Source organism: Tupaia chinensis, unplaced genomic scaffold (assembly GCF_000334495.1).
Source record: "Tupaia chinensis unplaced genomic scaffold, TupChi_1.0 Scaffold000617_1, whole genome shotgun sequence".
NCBI classification, from domain to species: domain Eukaryota; kingdom Metazoa; phylum Chordata; class Mammalia; order Scandentia; family Tupaiidae; genus Tupaia; species Tupaia belangeri.
Window position 1 is genome coordinate 622,294 of NW_006160136.1, and position 18,996 is coordinate 641,289.

An 18,996-nucleotide genomic window follows, 5' to 3' on the forward strand; every position below is an offset into this window, starting at 1 on the left:
TGATAACATGTATGTTGATGTGCTTGATTGAGCCAATGTACAGTGTATTTTGGATGGAAAATTCATTTGTATGCTGTAATGATGCATAGTGAATTAATGTAAAAAATAAATAAATTAAAAGACAAAAAAAAAAAAAAATGGTGTTGGACTCCCACATGGCCGACCGTGGTTCCAGTCCTGAATCTGGTGGCTTGCTTTCTCACTTTCCCTTTCTCTCTCTGTCTGGTCAAACTGGAAAGTAGCAATAATAATAAATAAAGTTAAATACAATAATTATTTTTTAAAAAAAGGATCTCTAGCTTTGCACCCACTTCAAAATTAGGAGAATAATTGGACCCATGCTGAGTGTGCCCCTCTCCACCATGAGGGGAATGCATACCCAAGCCCCACCTAGAGCAGGTCTGGAAAAAGCCCTTCCTGACCCAAATAAAAACCCCTCCCTTAGTTCTTCCTTGGCAACCCATTTTCTGGGATCACAATCTTCTAGGGAGCTCTGTTCTTCCTTCCTGTTCCTTCCATAAAATCCCCTTCCTCTATACCTAAAACAAAGCAAAACAACCAAATGGGATCAAACTAGAACTTACCCGGACAGAAGGAGCATGAAAGCTATAATTTTAGGACAAGTTTTATTTTCACATCATGAGCGACAGTGTTTATTTCTCATGATACAATGGGAGCTTTTTTTTTTTTTTTTTTTTTTTGATCAGCAAACCTCGAAAGATATTTAGGTGTTTTCAGTGTATTTATAGCCTCTTTGATATATATTTGCAGCCTCTTAGAAACATTGATATTCTTTCTCTCTCTCTCTTTAAATTTTGCTAGAGTCTGTGTGTGCTTGCTGTAGAAAGGAAGACAGAAAGGGGGTGGGGGAGGGAGAAAATATACCCTGTGTTGTATGGTTGTGGAAATCCCTCCTCTTCTATTTCTTCCTCCTCCTTTGGTATTATGGACACACATGCACAGGCACCTGCTGCATTTTCAAGCCACAAGGTCTAGGAGTTGAGGTACTTGGTGGGCTATGTGGGATCCAGCTATCTTAATCAGCAGGCCATGGACTATCCCAAAACATTCATATTTTTTTACCTAATAATACAGTTCTACATAGATAATGCAAGATACCCACTCAATCCGCCCCATTTTTAGATGTTCTCTTTCACATATGGCATCCATGAATATATACAAAGCTAGAATTACTTCCACCTGCTCCATCAAAGAGGTGTGTGTGTGTGTGTGTGTGTGTGTGTGTGTGTGTATGTTGGTGTGTATGTATGTGTGTATATGTATGTGTGTGTATTTGAAAGCAGATCAATTAAAGAGTTGTTTCACCTACATAGTATTAGGATTAAGCAGTTATTGCTATAAGTTCTCTTTCAAGTTCAGATTTTATATATGTAAATTTATGTATGTAATTTTATATACACCCCATTATCAGAGTAGTGGGGGAGCTTTAATAATATTAAAAGAACAAAACCAGGAAACGCTAACCAAGACTTTGAATTATGGAAAAGTTTTTAAAAGCAGGAGGCATTCTTTAATGCATTTCTATTTTCGTGATCTTTGTAATAACAAAGCTGAATTAGAATGACTCTCACCTATGAAACAGAAAATTCCTTTATTCTACTTCATTTAGGGATTTAGAAGTGAACATACCAAGTATGTTAGAGAGAAAAATGATAAATTCCTGAGTATTTGCAGTCATATTCCTCCTCTGCTTTGCAAAGACTATCCCATGGCTACTTAATTTGTGCTCTTCTGATATAGATAATGGATAATAAGAGCTGCAGACTTGAAAGGAGCTGAAAGAGATTGACAACATTCCCTTTTGGAAAACTACTAACAAGAAACTACACTAGATCCGTGAAGACGAGGCATGAGTATGCAAAGATAGGGTCTTGTAAGGCAGTGAACAAACCATGGGCCAGATGGGACAATGGTGAGGAAGGCAGACAAAGAAAAGGCTTATTAATGGAATCTCCATGTTGTTTTGTATGTTTAAGTTACTAGGGTGGCTTGAATTGCTTTTTAATGTTTCTTAATTATGTGTCTTTGCACTGACTCTGTGCTGAGACTAGATCCTGAAGGAGACCATCTTTATTCGGGTTATGCTATTATTCACAAATATTCCATCTACTCCCTTAGTTAATGTTCCCTGAAGGTACAAGAATGAGTGCTCAGAAAAGAATCTCTGTATTTCTCTGCTTTTATTGTCTCTTCTAATATAACTCTGGTTTCATTGAAATTACATTGTTGAAACTGTTCTGTACTCCTTTGGTCCTAACTGAGGGAAATTTCTATCCTGCTCCCCATGTTAACTGGCGAGTTGGAAGCCACATGGAAAAGAATGACATATACTGACTCTTTTTTTAATTTTTCAATTTCTTTTATTTAACTTAATTTATTTTAACGTGACCAGAGAGGGACAGAGAGAGAGAGAGAGAGAGAGAGAGAAATTGAGAAAGCAAGCCACCAGGTTCAGAACTCAAACCATGGTAGGCCACATGGAAGCCCAGCACCCTCAACCCCCACACCACCTGCCCTCCCCCAACACATACTGATTCTTAGAATAAGAGACCTTGGACAGTCTCTTCTCCAGCACCATCATTTAAATATGAACACACTTAGAGATTTTCCTGTCTTTACAAACATCAAATCCAAATCTTTGCATTGTTTACATTGGGCTGTGGTAGTGTTGTTTAATTAATTACTGACAGCTAAGCCCTAAAACTAGAGTTTCATTCCTTTAGTTGCACTGTTTTCTTTGAGCACCCTGCTGGCCTCTCCAGAGCACTTTTACTCTGATACAAAATGGGTCAAGAAAGGACCCTTAGTAGTTCTCTGATCTTCTTTCTAACTACTCTTCCTCTTTATCCTTCAGCTCCAACACTCGATTGCCATTCTTTAAAATGCACACACTAAACTCAGGACATCTGTATGTCTGTCCTTTGGTCTAGAATACCTTCTTTCATTGTATCTCTGAAGGCTACTCTTGCCTTTCATTTTGGTCTGGGCTGAGATCTTTTCACATTTTTGAATATAAAATATGACCCCTCTGTCACTTTCTGCCCTCTACGTGACTATAGTATTTTTTCAGCACTTATCAAAATTGAAGTATTATTTATATGTTTATTGACAGTATCCCTTTACTATATTATAATGTCTATGACAACAGTGTTCATTAGTCTAGCTCTGCAGAATCTAAAATAATGCTTAGCACACAGTAAGTGGTCAATAAAAAATGCTGAATGAATGTTCTTCTGTTAGTATTGAGGAAAGGCTAAGCTCATTTGAGATTGTAATGTATAAGGAAGAAGGGATGATACAGGAAGCAGTATGGAATACATTGTGGAATATCAAAGACCTGGGGTTACATCTTGTTCTGACACTTACTAGCTGTGTATAGTTATTCATATCACCTAAACCCTCTGATGTTTCCCTTTTCATCTCAAAATGTGCTTCAACTCAAACAGTTTGTTTTGAGAAATATACAAAATGCATTAAAGCATCTAGCACCATGTCAAGCACTTAAATTTAACTTCAAAATCGATAACTATGTAGTTCATCTTATAAGATTTCATAATTCATATCAGATCTTAAATCACACTTTCTTTTTATTTAATTACCAGAGGGCGCATGTACTTTCCAGAGAAAGAAAAAGAAAGAGAGAGAGAGAGAGAGAGAGAGAGCGAGCGCAAACCTCCAGTGGGGCAGATCATGCAGCAATCACTTCTCTATTTCTCCATCTTTTGGGGATTTTGAACATGCATGGATACTCACCCAACATGTATTTTTCCAGCCACCAAGGTGGGATTTGAACTACAGTCAACCTTGCAGGATTCAACTCTCTTAACCACTAGGCTCTGGGACCAGTCCAATTGCAATTTCTTTCTTACCATTTTAATATATACTAAGCAGGAGCATATTCTTACTCATCCATTCTCATAAATTGTTTAGAAAAAGGCAGGAGGATCTTCTTGCTCATCTAAAACTAGTTTATCCGGAATCCCATCTTAGAAATTAGGCTGATGGAGTCTAGATTTAAGCTACCTTCAGAAAACCTGATTACTCTGCTGGAGGCCTCAGGGTATTCGTCCAAGAAGATTATAATATGATATGCCCAATATGAAAACACAAAGAGTTCACCTCTGGTAAGAAGTACTTGCTTTCATGCTCATGGAGAAAAGACAGAGGTTGGCTTGATTGTTTGCTAAATGTCTTTAAGAGCATCCAAAATGGACAATGGAAAGAATGGTTGAACTTTGCTCTTTGTATTACCCGGCAAATTTGACAAAGTCTCTCATAGGCTCTGTCTATGAGAGTAAGATCGTACAGAATGTTTTATAGTGATGTAGCATGTTTAGGCTCTTTCACAAAGTCACCCTGGTAAAACAGATCATAATCCATATAGAAATAAAGCTCTCTTTCTTACCACTTTACATTTTATAGTCCAAAATAGAACCTTTGAACTCCCATCACTTCTGAAATGCATCATGGTGATGCCTGCAGAGCTTCGGTGTCTTTTCAATTGACTATAGGATTCCTGTGGTGGGAATAAAATGAGAGGCATGGCTCCAGGAAAATGGCCCTAAGGGTCATACTTTTTATACGTGCCACAGTACTATCAGCGATAGCTAACATTTGTTTGGTGTACTTCCATGATTCGTAGAAGTTATTCCCCTGTCTGTCTGATGTAATGGTCCGAATTACTTCCCATCTTTCACGTATTAAACAAACATTTACTGCATGCTTCTATATGCCAGGTTTGGGGGTAAGTGTTCATTGTAAACTCATACAGTCTGGTGGTGAGGGAGCAGCCCCAAACCAGAGATGTTAGGTGCCAGTCTAAGTTTTTAAAAATGAATAGATGGTAAAACTGAGATGTGAAAATAAAACCTATTATCAGCAATAGGATCAGGTATAATTATTCCCTCAACTATCCTCAGTTTGTGAGAACCAAGGACGATACAGGAGTCTTTTCTTTGAGGAAAGCTTTTAAAAATTCCTAGATGAGTCAGGTATTTCTAAAAGCAGGTCAGCAAGTAGTATCGTGGATCAGGCACTGGACTCCCACATGGCTGATTATGGTTCGAATCCTGGACCTGGCACAGTGAAAATCATGCCAGGTGCATGTGCATGCATGTCCAAAATCTGAGGAGGAAAATGGAGGGAGAAGGGATTGTGGCATGGCCATTCTCTTCTGAGGGGTGATTTAGTGCATGTGCCCTATCACAAAAACCTTAAGAAAAGATTTAAAAATTTATAAAAGATGTTTCTAAATGTTTATATCTAATCATTGTATGACCAAGAAACATATACTATGTTCAATACAAAATAGTGTACTTTGTTGATTGCAATTATTTTTTAAGTCAAGATGAACATAGTCCAGAACTACAGTTACGTAGAACAGGTCCAGCATGTCACTAGCCAAATTTTCAATAATCTTTGGAAAATAGGGAAATGGTTACTAATGTATATTCCAGGTAAGAAGTACTTCTTTATATTTACTATTTTATGTTTAAATTTTAATAAATTTTATTTGTCATAGGGCACATGCATATTTCAGAGACAGAGAAAGAAAGTGAGAAGTCTCACTGCCCCTCCAGGGGGAGTGGCCATGTGATAATTCCTTTCTCCTCCATTCTCCTCTTGGGATTTTAGCCACATGCCTGGTGTGTTTTTCAAGTTGCTGGTCTAGAACTCAAACTGCACAGTCAGCCATATGGGATCAAATTGCCTTAACCACCATGCCACCTGGCTGGCCCATGAAAGACTTCTTGACAGACTTACTAAGATTTAAGTACATTTTAAAGAAATTTAGAGACCTTTTTTATACAGAAGTGTTTTAAAAACCTTAGAGACCTGAGATGGCTACTGAACATGAGTTGTGAAATATTGCTCTCAGGGACTAAGAATGAATATATTCTGCTGAGACTTCTCCTTCCAGATTCATTTCTAGTGGGTAGGGCTACCTCTGTTTCCTTCTCTCCCTCTCTCAGTCTCTCTCTGTCTTTCTGTGTCTTTTAATTTTTTTTTAATTCAAAAAAAGTTTTTTTAAATAAAGTATTCTCTGGTCTCTCAAGCCCCTTCTTTATGGTGCTAATTTTTGCATTTCCCCATTCCTTTTAGGAAAAGCACAAACCTAGGCCCATCCTGAGATGGCTACTGAACATGAGCTGTGAAATACTGCTTTCACTCAGCATGTGTGCACGCCATGCCATTTTCATTTTTAAAATTAAAATCTAAAGTCTTTTTAGTTTATTTTTTCTTTAAATTTTTTCTTCTTATTTTCCTATTCTCTAATTGGTTTTTTTTTTTTTTTCCTTTTTCCTTTATCTTTATTCCTTGGCTGCTCAGCCTCTACACACTGAGAGTCTAGACAGGTCCAAGTGAACAGGATCCAAACATCTGAATACAATTAGGGTCAGAATATTCCTCAATTCCCACTGAATCTGATCCACAAAGAGTGAAAAACAGAACAGAAGAGAGATTGCAGATCACCTTCTTCTGCATGCCACTGAAAGCCCAGATTGAAGTTCAAGAATTAGGAAGAAATGTACCATCCATCAGATGACCAGAAATCACCACAGGGTCACAAGAAATATGGGAAAGCAAGAAAATACCTCTCCTGCAGGGGAAAAGAATAACTCATCTTCATCCTCAGACAGTACAATGAAACTCATAGAAATGCCAGATAAAGAATTTATGATATTCATAGTGACAAAACTAACAGAGATGGAAGAGAAGAGAGACAATTGCAAAAGTGGCAGGAGAAAAGAGCTGACAAGTTCCAGGAGGTAAGGAAATTCTTGCAAGATCTGAAAGAAGAAATATACACCATAAAAATGAATCAAATGGACCTGTTAGAGATGAAGGCTATAATACAAGAAGTCAGAACCACCCTTGAAAGTGTTAAAAGTAGACTAGATCGTACAGAAAATTGAATCTCAGATGAAGAAGATAGAATCGCTGGCCTAGAAGAATCCACCATGAAGACTGAGAAAATTGCCCCCCAAAATGAGAATAATATATGAGAAATACTAGATACAATCAAACATTCAAACATCTGGATAATCGGTATCCCAGAAGGTGAAGAGACTCATAAGGGCATTGATAATCTATTCCATGAAATCTTGGAAGAAAACATTCCAAAGCTAGAGAGGCATTCAAAGATCCAGTCCCAAGAAATACAAAGGACCCTAAGTAGAATCAACCCAAGAAGATCTTCTCCAAGACACATTATAGCCAGGTTGACCAAAACCACAGAAAAATACAAGATACTAAGATTGGCAAGAGAAAAATGTCAAGTTACCTACGAAGATTATTCCATTAGGCTAACAGTGGATCTCTCATTGGAAAAAATGCAAGTGAAGAAAGAATGAGAAAAAAAAATATTCACAGTGTTAAGGGAAAAGCAATTTCAACTAAGAATACTGTACCCAGCAAGATTGTCCTTCATATGGGAATAAAAGACAAAAACATTCTCAGATGCACAGAACCTGAAAGAATTTACCAACACCAGAACACATTTCCAAGAATTTTGAAGGGAGTGCTATACCAGGAAAATTAAATACAGACACACAGAAATAAGAGTTCAAAAACTAAGAAAATGGCCAACTTAATCGTAGGGACATATCTGGAATAGAATATTATATCCCAGAATTGAATCAGGAAGATTGAACCACAACAGAAGATAGATTAAGTACGTGAGACAGAACTGATGAAATAGAATTTTATAACTAAAAAACATTGCTGATTTTCTTCTAGGCTTTGTTTTCCAGTTTTAAGGATTTTTTTTCCTGTCTTGAGCTGCTGATAGGTTCATGTACCTACTATTTGAACAGAATCCTAACCTGTTTCCTAGCTTTCAGTTTTAAGCAGGTTCTTAGCATTTCTTTGATTTATTAAAGCTAAAACTTCTTTTCTTGAAATTAAAAAATATATTTTAAATACCTATTTAATGGCCATAGTAAGCTATATAGCATCAGCTAGGTGCTACTTATAATCATTCTACTTCTACTCAGAGTTTGACACCTAAAGTCAGACATGTGTTCACAGACATGTATATATCAGCTGAACTTGCTATAAGAAGTAGATTATTTATGAAACTTTGTGAATCAATAAAATGTCAGGGGGAAAAAGGTTTGGAAAGCAACTGTGGACACCAGAATTAGTGTGGGAGGAGGGTGGGAAATGGCAGAGGGTAAGAAATAGGGGGAAAAATTATATAGAGAGACACATATATATATGTATATATACACACTCACATATAAACATATACATATATATACACATATACATATATACATGTGTGTATATATATGAAACTAGAAATGAAAAATTATCAATAACATGTATGATTAAGCCACTATGCAGTATGTTCTAGATGGGAAGTCACATTTTTGTATGCTGTAATGATGCTCAGTGAATGAATATAAATCAATTAGTTTATTTTTAAATGATAAAATAAAACCGTGAGAGATATGTTCACAGTCTGACTGAATTAAATGCATCCTTGACTTACTTAGCTGAGTATTTTTTTTTATCTGAGTTTGAGTTCAGCTTGAGGATGCATACCTGTTAGCTGCCTTGGTGGAAGACCATAAGCAGATATGAGAAGGAATCTTGATGTTTTCATTAGACTATTCCTCCCTGTTTTTTTTTTTCCCTAGCGGGTACTTTCTCCCTCTCCTTTTCTCTTTGTCTCTCCATCTCTCTCTCTCTCTCTGGGAACCACACATGCCCTGTAGGAAAACAATAAAAGAATTTTCAGAAAATTGTTAACCAAAAAAAAAGATAGTTTTTGTTTGTTTGCTTTTGTTTTTTAGTCCCCCACCCCCCCCATAGGGCATGTGTGCTCACCAGAAGGAGACAGAGAGAAGGAAAGTGAGAAATCGCCCTCCAGCGGGTGATAACCATGCCACAATCCCTTCTCCTCCATTCTCCTCTCATGATTTTAATCACACATGCACATGCTCCTAGTGTGATTTTCAAGCTCCCAGGTCCAGGACTCAAACCATGGTCAGTCCTATGGAGTCCAGTGTCTTAAAAGACACTGTTTTAATCCTTAAATCAGAAAGGTGATCTTGAAATCACCTATTTCTCGGAAAACAGCTGTTTCCTGTTATCATCACTGTGTAGAATTTTCTCTCCTGATAGGCTGTTTCCCATCATAGAGAACTATGTATGAAACGAAATATAAGTTGTAATCCATAACTGAGGGATAAAATTGGAAGTGGAGATGCAAATTGCACTTTCTTCGAAGCGTGCTATTAACTTTTCATTTATTTCAACTTTTTTGGTTTATATTCCTTTGCCAATTGAGATCTAAATGGTAGGGGCAAATATGTGTTAGACACTTATAAATGTAATCCGTATGATTCGTTTATTCTGTTAATAGAAATTGTTATTAGCTGGGTGGCATAAATTTAGAAGATTTCATTGGTTGCTTGGTTTTCAGCTCTACTTCTAATCTGTGTCCAGAGAACCACTATAATATATTTTAATGAATATTCAGTCTTTTTGCTTCATCCCAAAATTATGAAGTCAATCGCAAGACCTACTTAAAATTAATTTCTGTTTGTCTCTGATGATAAAGAAGGCAGAAAGTAAGCAGCTGAAGAGGGCACTGACTTAGAAATCAGGAAAACATGGTTCTGGTTGTAACTTTGCCACCAAGTACCACAAATTAGCTCGCAACTCATTAAAGTTTTACTTGTATTTTACTTATTGACACACAGGGGTTTCAATTAGATATATTTTATGATCATATGACAGACAAAAGTTTATATGCCTTCCAGGATGGAATTTTATTAGAACCAATAACTACCCAAATAGCTAGACCCTGTTTATTGTGGTATACGAGACATAATTAAATAGTAAACAGGATGCTAGGAGTTAAAAAGAAACATGACCAAATCACTTCCTTTACCATATGTGAAAGATTTTGCTCACTCTAAAATGTAGTAATTCTGTGTCGTAAACTTCAAGTAATTTTTCCTGAGCATGTTGTGGTTTAAGTTCGGAGCTTGGCTGGCTCTGCATCTAGAAATAGAAAGATGCACACAGTCATAAAAACCCCATCGTGTATCATGTACAGTCCATATATGGGCAAGAAAAGGAATATTTTCTTTTCTTTTTTAAAAAAATAATTTATTTATTTGGGACCAGCAAATGGCATAATGGCTACATCACTGGACTGCCATGTAGTCGACCACGGTTCGAGTCCTGGACCTGGTGGCTTAAACTCATGCTGGGCACATGTGTGTGTGTGTCCAAGATCCCAAGAAGAGAATGGAGAAGGGATTGCACTGTGGCCATCCCCCCTGGGGGGTGATTTCTCACTTTCTGTCCTCTGTCTGTTTCTGGCGAGTGCATGCACCCTATAACAAAAACCTCTCAAAAATCATATTTAACTTTATTTATTCATTTATTTATTTTTAATTTTGTCAGAGAGAGACACACACAGAGAGAGAGAGAGAGAGAGAGAAAGTGAGAAAGCAAGCCACCAGATCTGGGACTCGAACTGTAGTCAGCCATGTGGTGGGTGTCCAGTGCCTTAACCACCACACCACCTGCTGGCCCCAAAATGAATATTTTTTAACAAAACATTTGCAGATATGTTCAAGATCTTTGGAAAACTTGCCTGGATATGACAGAAACAAGTGTTTTAGAATAAATCAGAAAAAATAAAGGCTTGGTTTCCAATATATAGTTAATTTTAAATATACTTATTTCTAGCACTTTTACACACTTATTCTTTACCCAAATCAAGGCAAACTACTTCTGTCCACACATGGAAGGAAACAAGGGATGCTGGTCAAGGATGGGAAGAAACTTAAAGATTGTGGAGAGTTGGAGTAAACACTGATAGAGTTCTAATTCATTGATGCAACGCTGCTAGTTCTCAACTTCAGGCCTAGGTGGCCCAGATGTTCTAAAAGCATTTCAACTAAATTGCATCATTCTATCATCATGAAACTCTCATTCAATAAACATAGGATGCAAGCCTGTGTTGGGGCAGACTAAACACTCGATCAGTCTTTCATGTGTTTATTCATAATCTGGTAGTTGGCAGGGGCAGAGGGACATACATGTAGACTGTTAAAATTCAGAACCCTGTGTGTATGGTTTTGGATGTCATGTCTCAGTTAGAGGCTATTTTGTGACTGAGTGCTCGAGGGTGCCCCACACTCTAGGCCCTCTAAATGCCTACCTGTATTTTTATTATAGCAGCCATTGCAAGCTGTTGGAGTTTCCTTTTCATTGATTTTCTTCCCTGTAAGTGCGAATCCAGGTTAATGCCAGCTCATATCAAGTACTAAATAGATTTTGAGTTAAAAAAATAAAAGAGTGTTGAAAATGTTTCTAAGTGGCTGGCCCTGAAGCACAGTGTTAAGCACTGGATGTAAGGAGTCAGTTTTTACATGGCCAGCCTGTTCAAATCCTGGCCCTGGAGGCTTGAAAAACATGCTGGGTACACTGTGCGTGCCCAGAACCATGATGAGGTGGAAGAATGGAAGAGAGTGGATTGTGGCATGGCCATGCAAGTGTTTTTCCCATGGAAGTACCCATGCCCGATAGCAAATTAAAAAATAATAATGAGGGACCAGCAGATGGTGTAGCAGTTATGTCATTGGCCTCTTGCATGGCTGACCATGGTCAAGTCCTGGAAATCATGCGAGGCGTAGGTGTATGCAGGTCCAAGATCCTGAGAGGAGAATTGAGGAGGAGGGATTGTGGTGTGGCCACCCATCCTGGGAGGTGATTTCTCACTTGCTCTCTTACTGTGTCTGTTTCTCTCTGGCAAGTATGCTTGCCCTAAGGCAACAAAACAAAACAAAATAATAATAACTAAAAAAAAAAAGATGATAAACAAAATTAAATAATTCTAAAAAAAAGAAATTAAAAAAAAACACACATCATTGCCTTAATTCAATACAAATACTAGAAAGAAATTTAAAAAAAACCACATCATTGCCTTAATTCAATACAAATACTAGAAGAATAGGTAAATTGAATGCTAAAAAACATTCAACTTCTTTGAAAGGAAACAGGAATTCTACTATTGATATTATATATTAGCTAAAATCTTATGTCAATCTCTTCTTCTCAATGTGATACTAGAAAGCATTCTTGGTGACTTCTCAAACCAAAGGTATCTTAGTTTTAAACAGAAAATCAAAATACATTTTTGACCTTACTTGTGCTCATTGAAATCTTTGTTGGTTCTTGATTGTTTGCTTACAACAGCACATTCTATAAGGCATCAGATCATTGTATCAGTTTATGCATTCATCCTTTCATGTTTAATACAAAGTTTAGAAGACTGGAAATACTCTGCTAAAGAAGCAAACAGTAATTACTCCTTCATAATTACCATACAACTTTAGTGCCGTGCATCGTTGTAATTATATTTTAAATACTCCCCATTCGCATGATAGACCATAATGTCTTCTAGCACATTACAATCTGTGGCTTAAAACAGAATCTCACTTCCACACAGGCCTCTTCTTCATTTAGTTGCTATTTTAACTACTGATAAAAGAAACAAAACAAAATTAATTGGCACCATAATGCTGCAATAAGGAAATTGTAGGCAGATAATATTTCAGCTCTACTGAAATCATCTCATTATTCAGAGGATTTTACATTTAATATCTAAGATGTATTCCTCCTTCAGTTAAGGAGATAGTACTAATCAAAACAGTTATTCTCAAAGTTTAGTGTGCACACAAATCACTTAAGGATCTGCTTAAAAACACAGATTTTGATTCAGTTGGTCTGGGGAGAGACCCAAGATTTTGCATTTCTACTAAGCTCTCAGGTGGTGGTCCCACTGGGCTGGTCCCTTGACCATACTGTTGGTAGCATCACTTTCATGTACTTTCTATACTTAAGGACAAAATGCTGTTAACAACACACACACACACACACACACACACACACACACATATATATTAGAAACACACACAACGCACACATTAGGCACACATAAACTCCACCATGACTTCTGCTACAATCACTGTCTATCCTCAAGCCTGAGTACTCATTGAAAGGGACATATTTGACACAAACAAGAAAAAAACATTCAGCCTACCAAAGTCTGCTGAAGTAAGCACTAGATAATTTGGCTCTGAGGTGAATGGGGATAGTCATAGATGTCCTTGTAGTTTGCCAGATGGAAGTGTATGTGTGTTGGGTGGAGGGTGAGGGGTGTGGTCAATTGAGAAAGGAAGTTTCAGGCATGAAGAATCACATTTAAAGGTGAAAGAACCATCAGCCATTCAAGGGATGACAGGGTACTGATAAAGATACTAAGGGGAAATTGTTTATCCTCTAGTCAAGTGGGATTTTTATCTTCTTGCAGGTATTTAAGAACTAGAAAATAATGTACCTCTTAACTCAGCTAATCTAATAATGTTATTTCCTTGCCACTCTCAATAAAATATCCCCCTTTAGGAAACTAACAATCAGAATTAGACTCCTAGAATTCAAAAATAATATTATCAGTATATCTTCATCTGTGTCTCAATTAGGGCCATTAATACAATGAACTTTTATCAGAACACATTTCTTTTTAGGAAATGAGAAAGGAAATACATAAAAATATATTTGATTTATTCAAGCAAATGAACTAACTAACCCTCCCAGCCATACTAATGTATTGACCAGGTTTGTCAGGCCAGTATGACTTTCTTTTTACTAGTCTCTTCTAAATATATTTGTGGTTATAGCAAGCAGCAGTTTTCTAATTAAGTAGAATGTGGAGGGAGACATCAATTCTTGAATAATTTTGCACTGTTGGATTTTTAAAGGTTATCATTTTTGCCATGCCTTTTTCATGGCAAAAGTTCTGACACACTTTAGTTTTGGTCACTTTCTCTTAGAAATAAGTTTTTAGGGACCAGCAGTTAGCATAATGGCTATGGCATTGGACTCCCATATAGTCGACCACGGTTTGAGTCCTGGGCCCGGTGACTTAAACTCACACTGGGCATACGTGCATGCGTGCCCAAGATCCTGAGAGGAGAATGGAGGAGAAGGGATTGTGTCATGGCCATCCCCCCTGGGGGGTGATTTCTTGCTTTTTGTCTCTCTGTCTCTCTTTCTTTCTGGCAAGCACACGCACCCTATAGCAAAAACCTCTCCAAAAAAAGGAAAAAAAAAAGTTTTCATAAGTCATGCAGGACCACCACAATCAATTCATGAGTTTTAACTATATCATTTAACTATATTGTAACATTCAGGTTTGCTGAATATTCTAGTAATTATTCTCTCTGAGATGATCAGTAGATTTTGTTTAGAAATTAGAACCTAAAAAATTGGATAGAAGATGAATTTCTAGCTTTTTGAAATTACAGAGAATTAATGAGAAAACAAAGCTAATTTGGTGTTAATTAGCAAAGTATCTTCTTTTTAAATTTTTTATTTATTATTTAATGGTATTAAAATTATTAATAAATTTTAATTATTTTAAATAATAATAATAATTATTATTATTATTAGGGAGAGACACAGAGAGAGAGGGTAAGTGAGAAAGCAAGCTGCCAGGTCTGGGACTCAAACTGTGGGCGTCCAGTACCTTCCCCACCATGCCACCTGCCAGCACCAAAAATATCTTCTATTAGTAAGAAGCTCCTAAGCATCTCTTTCCAAAATGGAAAACTACAGCTTTTACAATGAAAACACAGTTGCATAAAGGTAGAAATATTTATGCACACAAAAATGCCAACTGTGAATGTTTCTAACATCACTAGAAGGGTTGCTGCTTGCCTCTTTCCTACTAAAGTGAGTCCACATTCTTCAGCTGATTATTTTTTCAACAATACTTGTGATATGCTTTTATGGTCTGCCAGTACTTTTTTGAAGCCCAGTTAGTTAGAATAGTAGCCAAGAGAGTTGAGACCCAAAGAAGGCCAAATATCTCTGTAGAAGCACCAGGGTACTTCAAAAGATATTTATTACAAAGCCCTACTGCGACGCCCATAATCACTTATTTTTAAGGGTGATTTGCTAATGTAGAATTGGTTTCTTATCTTCTCAGCCCCCAGTGAACCTTTACTGTGCAAATTCGCTGATGGAGGACAAAAGAAGCGACAGAATCAAAGCAAATACACACAGAATGGGAGGCCTTGGCCCAGGGAAGGAGAGGTGAGTCCTGGCTGACAATTTTTGCTCAGAAATTTCCTGACAGACGTCCCTCAGATGGGTGGCAAGGCAGATATTTGGCGCCATGATAAAATTAGGTCCCATCCAAAACCAAATGACTTCAATTTGTCCCATCCAAAACCAAATGACCAATGTGTTCAGCATGGAACTACTTGAGGAGTGTAAGACTTTAAAATTAACCTCAATCTACACAATTGTTAAGTCTTTTGTCTCTAAATAAACTTGAACCTGAAAGGAACTTCCTGAAAGGTTCATCCACAGAGAATTGATCTGTAATTGTGTAGAAGTTATAAAATAAGATATGATTTACTGAAGACAATTATTTTCCAGGAAATCAATAGTGAGAGTTGAATGTTTGTGTTGTCCAAATGGCAAGCAAAAATTCTGATTCACTTTATTCAGTCATTGAGATGATCTACTTGTACATGTGTGTGTATGTATGCATATGCCCATATGTTCATAAATTTGTTGACATGTATTTTATTATGACATTTTCTGTTCATCAAAAGAAGGAAAGCAGTTAAACCCATATGATTTGCTATTCACAAGGAAAAAGAAAGACATTTAATAGTTAAGAACCCATTTACTTTTCTAATACAAATTGGTAGAAAAGTTTCTGGGGGACCAGCAGCTGGCATAATGGCTATGTCACTGGATTCCCATGTAGTTGACTGTAGTTCGAGTCCCAGACCCTGTATCTTAAACTCATGCCAGGTATATGTATATGGGTGCCCAAGATCCCGAGAGGAGAATGGAAGAGAAGGGATTGCTTGCTGCATGGCCATCCCTCCAGGGGGTGATTTCTTACTTTCTGTCTCTCTTTCTGGTGAATGCACATGCCTTATAGCAAAAAACTCTCCAAATCCAATGCCCTTTGGGAATGGTATCCCTTGGGAATCCATTTTTATAAGAAGGCAAGGAACAGTTGTCCTGCCTTCTATGAGATATTTTTATTCTTTGTGAAATAGAATGGAGTTGTTTGAATGACTTGAATAAATGCCATTTTGTATCAAGGCCATAATTTCAACACAAGAGCTTTATTTAGTGTTTCTATTCCAAGCACCTACTTCATCCATTCATCATTTAAGAAGCATTGAACTTAATGCGGGGTTCTATCCTTTCAACATGGAGAGAGCAATTGTTAGAAAGAAAAAGGGCTGGAGTTTTTTTTCTCAGTAAAACCTTAAGCCATTTTTCAGTTTTTCAATTTTTGTCTGTTTCAAGTGTTTCCATGCGAGTTTCAGAATGCCTCTTAAAGGTATAGTTATGTTCAAATGTACAGGCTAGCGTTCATTATGTTAAGGCATTAAAAACAGAATTATCATTGAGTGTCAGATGATGATAAAGGCAAGTGTTTGGGGGCTAGCAGGTGGCATAATGATTGAGGTGCTGGACTCCCACATAGTCTTCTGTGGTTCAATCCCAAACCTGGTGGCTTGAAACACACCGGGTGTGTGTCATGCATGCTCAAAATCCCCCCAAGCGTGTGATTTCTTGATTTCTGTCTCTTTGACTCTCCAGCAAGTGCACATGTCCTAAAGCAAAAAATAAAATAAAATAAAATAAAACAAAAATAAACTCTCAAAACGCAAATGTTTTCATATTCTAAACTTTAAAAATGTAGTTTATATTACCTTCTGAAAAGAAGACAAGGGAAGAATCCATATGCCTCCTAGCATGAAGTTTAGCGCAGCAGCAGGTAACTCCACTGCCTCCAGATGACATCTGATACCTGACTGTCCTCGTTATCACAACCATCACCAGACATCTGAAGTCTAGAAACTCATTCACTCGCTTGAAATCTGGTTAAATAAATGGCTGAAGATTAGATATTTCTGTATCACAGATCATAAAATATAAGCTCCAAGACAGAATGAGGTAACTTAGCATGGATGACTGAAATGTTAGCTCCTCTCTCCTTAAGAACCTATAATATTATTTTGGGATCAGCAGTTAGCGTAATGGCTATGTCGCTGGACTCCCATGTAGTCGACCATGGTTCACTCTCATGTAGTCACCAGGTGGCTTAAAACTCACACCGGGCACGTGTGCATGCGTGCCCAAGATCCCAAGAGGAGAATGGAGGAGAAGGGATTGCTGCATGGTCATCCCCCTTGGGGGATGATTTCTCGCTTTCTGTCTCTCTGTCTCTCTCTGTCTGTCTGGCGAGTGCACGCACCCTATAGCAAAAACCTCTAAAAAAAAAAAAAAGAACCTATAATATTTTCACATACTATACAGCAATTATAGCAAAATACTTCACCCTCATCTACATTTCTTAGGGAAAAAAAATCAATAAATATAATAGAAATGTAGGGTTAGAACTGCTACCCTGCTACCGAATTCAGAATTGAAGTCTTTTACTTCTGGACATGGTAAATGCCATGTGTACTGTGGTATGAAAACATTATGAATTCAAGTTTCTGTCCCAGAGCACCTTACAATTTTGATGTAGACTTCAAGATATATCCCTAACTGTTGTTTTTAAAAGTTGCTTTTTAAGAGCTATAGCTTTTCCTATTGAACTTTGAAAATCAAGAGACTTTATTAAATCTATCTGTGACCAGTGAAAAAATATATATTCTAACTTCATAGACACACTGAGAGGAAAGAGATCAGAAAAGCAAATGGTATGCACAAGAAACTTCCTTACCGAGTACCCTGGTTTGGGGAAGCGCATGTTAATTTGTACACCTTGATTGTAATCTTTGAAGTAGACACACCAAGAATGTTATGTATCTATTTTCCTGTATATTTTGTGCTTGTTAGAAAAATATCAAGTATATTAGCATGACTGATGAAGTGTTACATAATACAAGTTAAACCTACATAAGCACTATCTAATTCATTTTTATAAACCAGTAAATTCTAACTACTGTATTTAATTGATTCAAAGACACAGTTTAAAAAATTTATTTTATTGGGAACCAGCAGTTAGCGTAATGGCTATGTCGCTGGACTCCCACATAGTCGACCGCGGTTCGTGTCCTGAACCCGGTGGCTTAAAACTCACGCCGGGTGCGTGTGCGTGCGTGCCCAAGATCCCGAGAGGAGAATGGAGGAGAAGGGATTGTGGCGTGACCATCCCCCCTGGGGGGTGATTTCTCGCTTTCTGTCTCTCTGTCTCTCTCTGTCTGTCTGGCGAGCGCACGTGCCCTACAGTGAAAATCTCTCCGAAAAAAAAAAAAGAAAAAAATTTATTTTATTTAACTTTATTGATTTATTTTCATTTGACCAGAGAGCAACAGCATGAGAGAGAGAGAGAGAAAGAGAAAGAGAAAGAGAGAAAGTAAGAAAGCAAGCTGCCAGGCCCGGGATTCAAACCATGGCTGACCATGTGGGAATCCAACATCCTTATCACCACACCACCTGCGAGCCCCAAAAGACACATGTTTTTGTTGTTGTTTTTCCATACTCTAAAACTTTCTGAAACGTGTTTTCCTCTTACAACAAATGACATCTGGAAAGACAATATGCATTTGTTCCTTTAGTCATCTGGGGCACCACCTACATTCTCTGTTCACTGTCTTTTACCACACTGGTTCCATGAATTAAAAACACTGAGGAAATCAAAAACTGTGGGTCAGATACCCATGGGAGCGTTTTCTTTGTCCCACATTATCATTATCCCTTTATCCAGTGTCAAGATGGAGACATGTAACGTTCCTTCGTGTTCATTTCTGATAGGTGGTTTTTTGTTTTTCGGTTACCTTTACACGCCATTCAGCATCCTGATTGATAAGGAGATCATTTTGGATGTTTGCTTTGCCTTGTTTGTTTCGGTATATAAGAAGTGATACACCCTTCAATCATTGTTGTCTCAGATAAAAT

The 18,996-nt window shown here is 37.4% G+C and overlaps 1 protein-coding gene across 6 annotated transcripts in view; it reads left to right on the forward strand.

The window, feature by feature from the left end:
- The window catches only part of RBMS3 (RNA binding motif single stranded interacting protein 3), a 638,647-nt gene that overhangs the window by 461,758 nt on the left and 157,893 nt on the right, over positions 1-18,996 (forward strand). For all 6 annotated transcript variants that reach the window (XM_006158950.2, XM_006158951.2, XM_027775939.1 and 3 more), the window contains exon 6: positions 15,041-15,147. In XM_006158950.2, the coding sequence (XP_006159012.1) occupies positions 15,041-15,147 (107 nt within the window). The remainder of the gene's footprint in view (positions 1-15,040; positions 15,148-18,996) is intronic.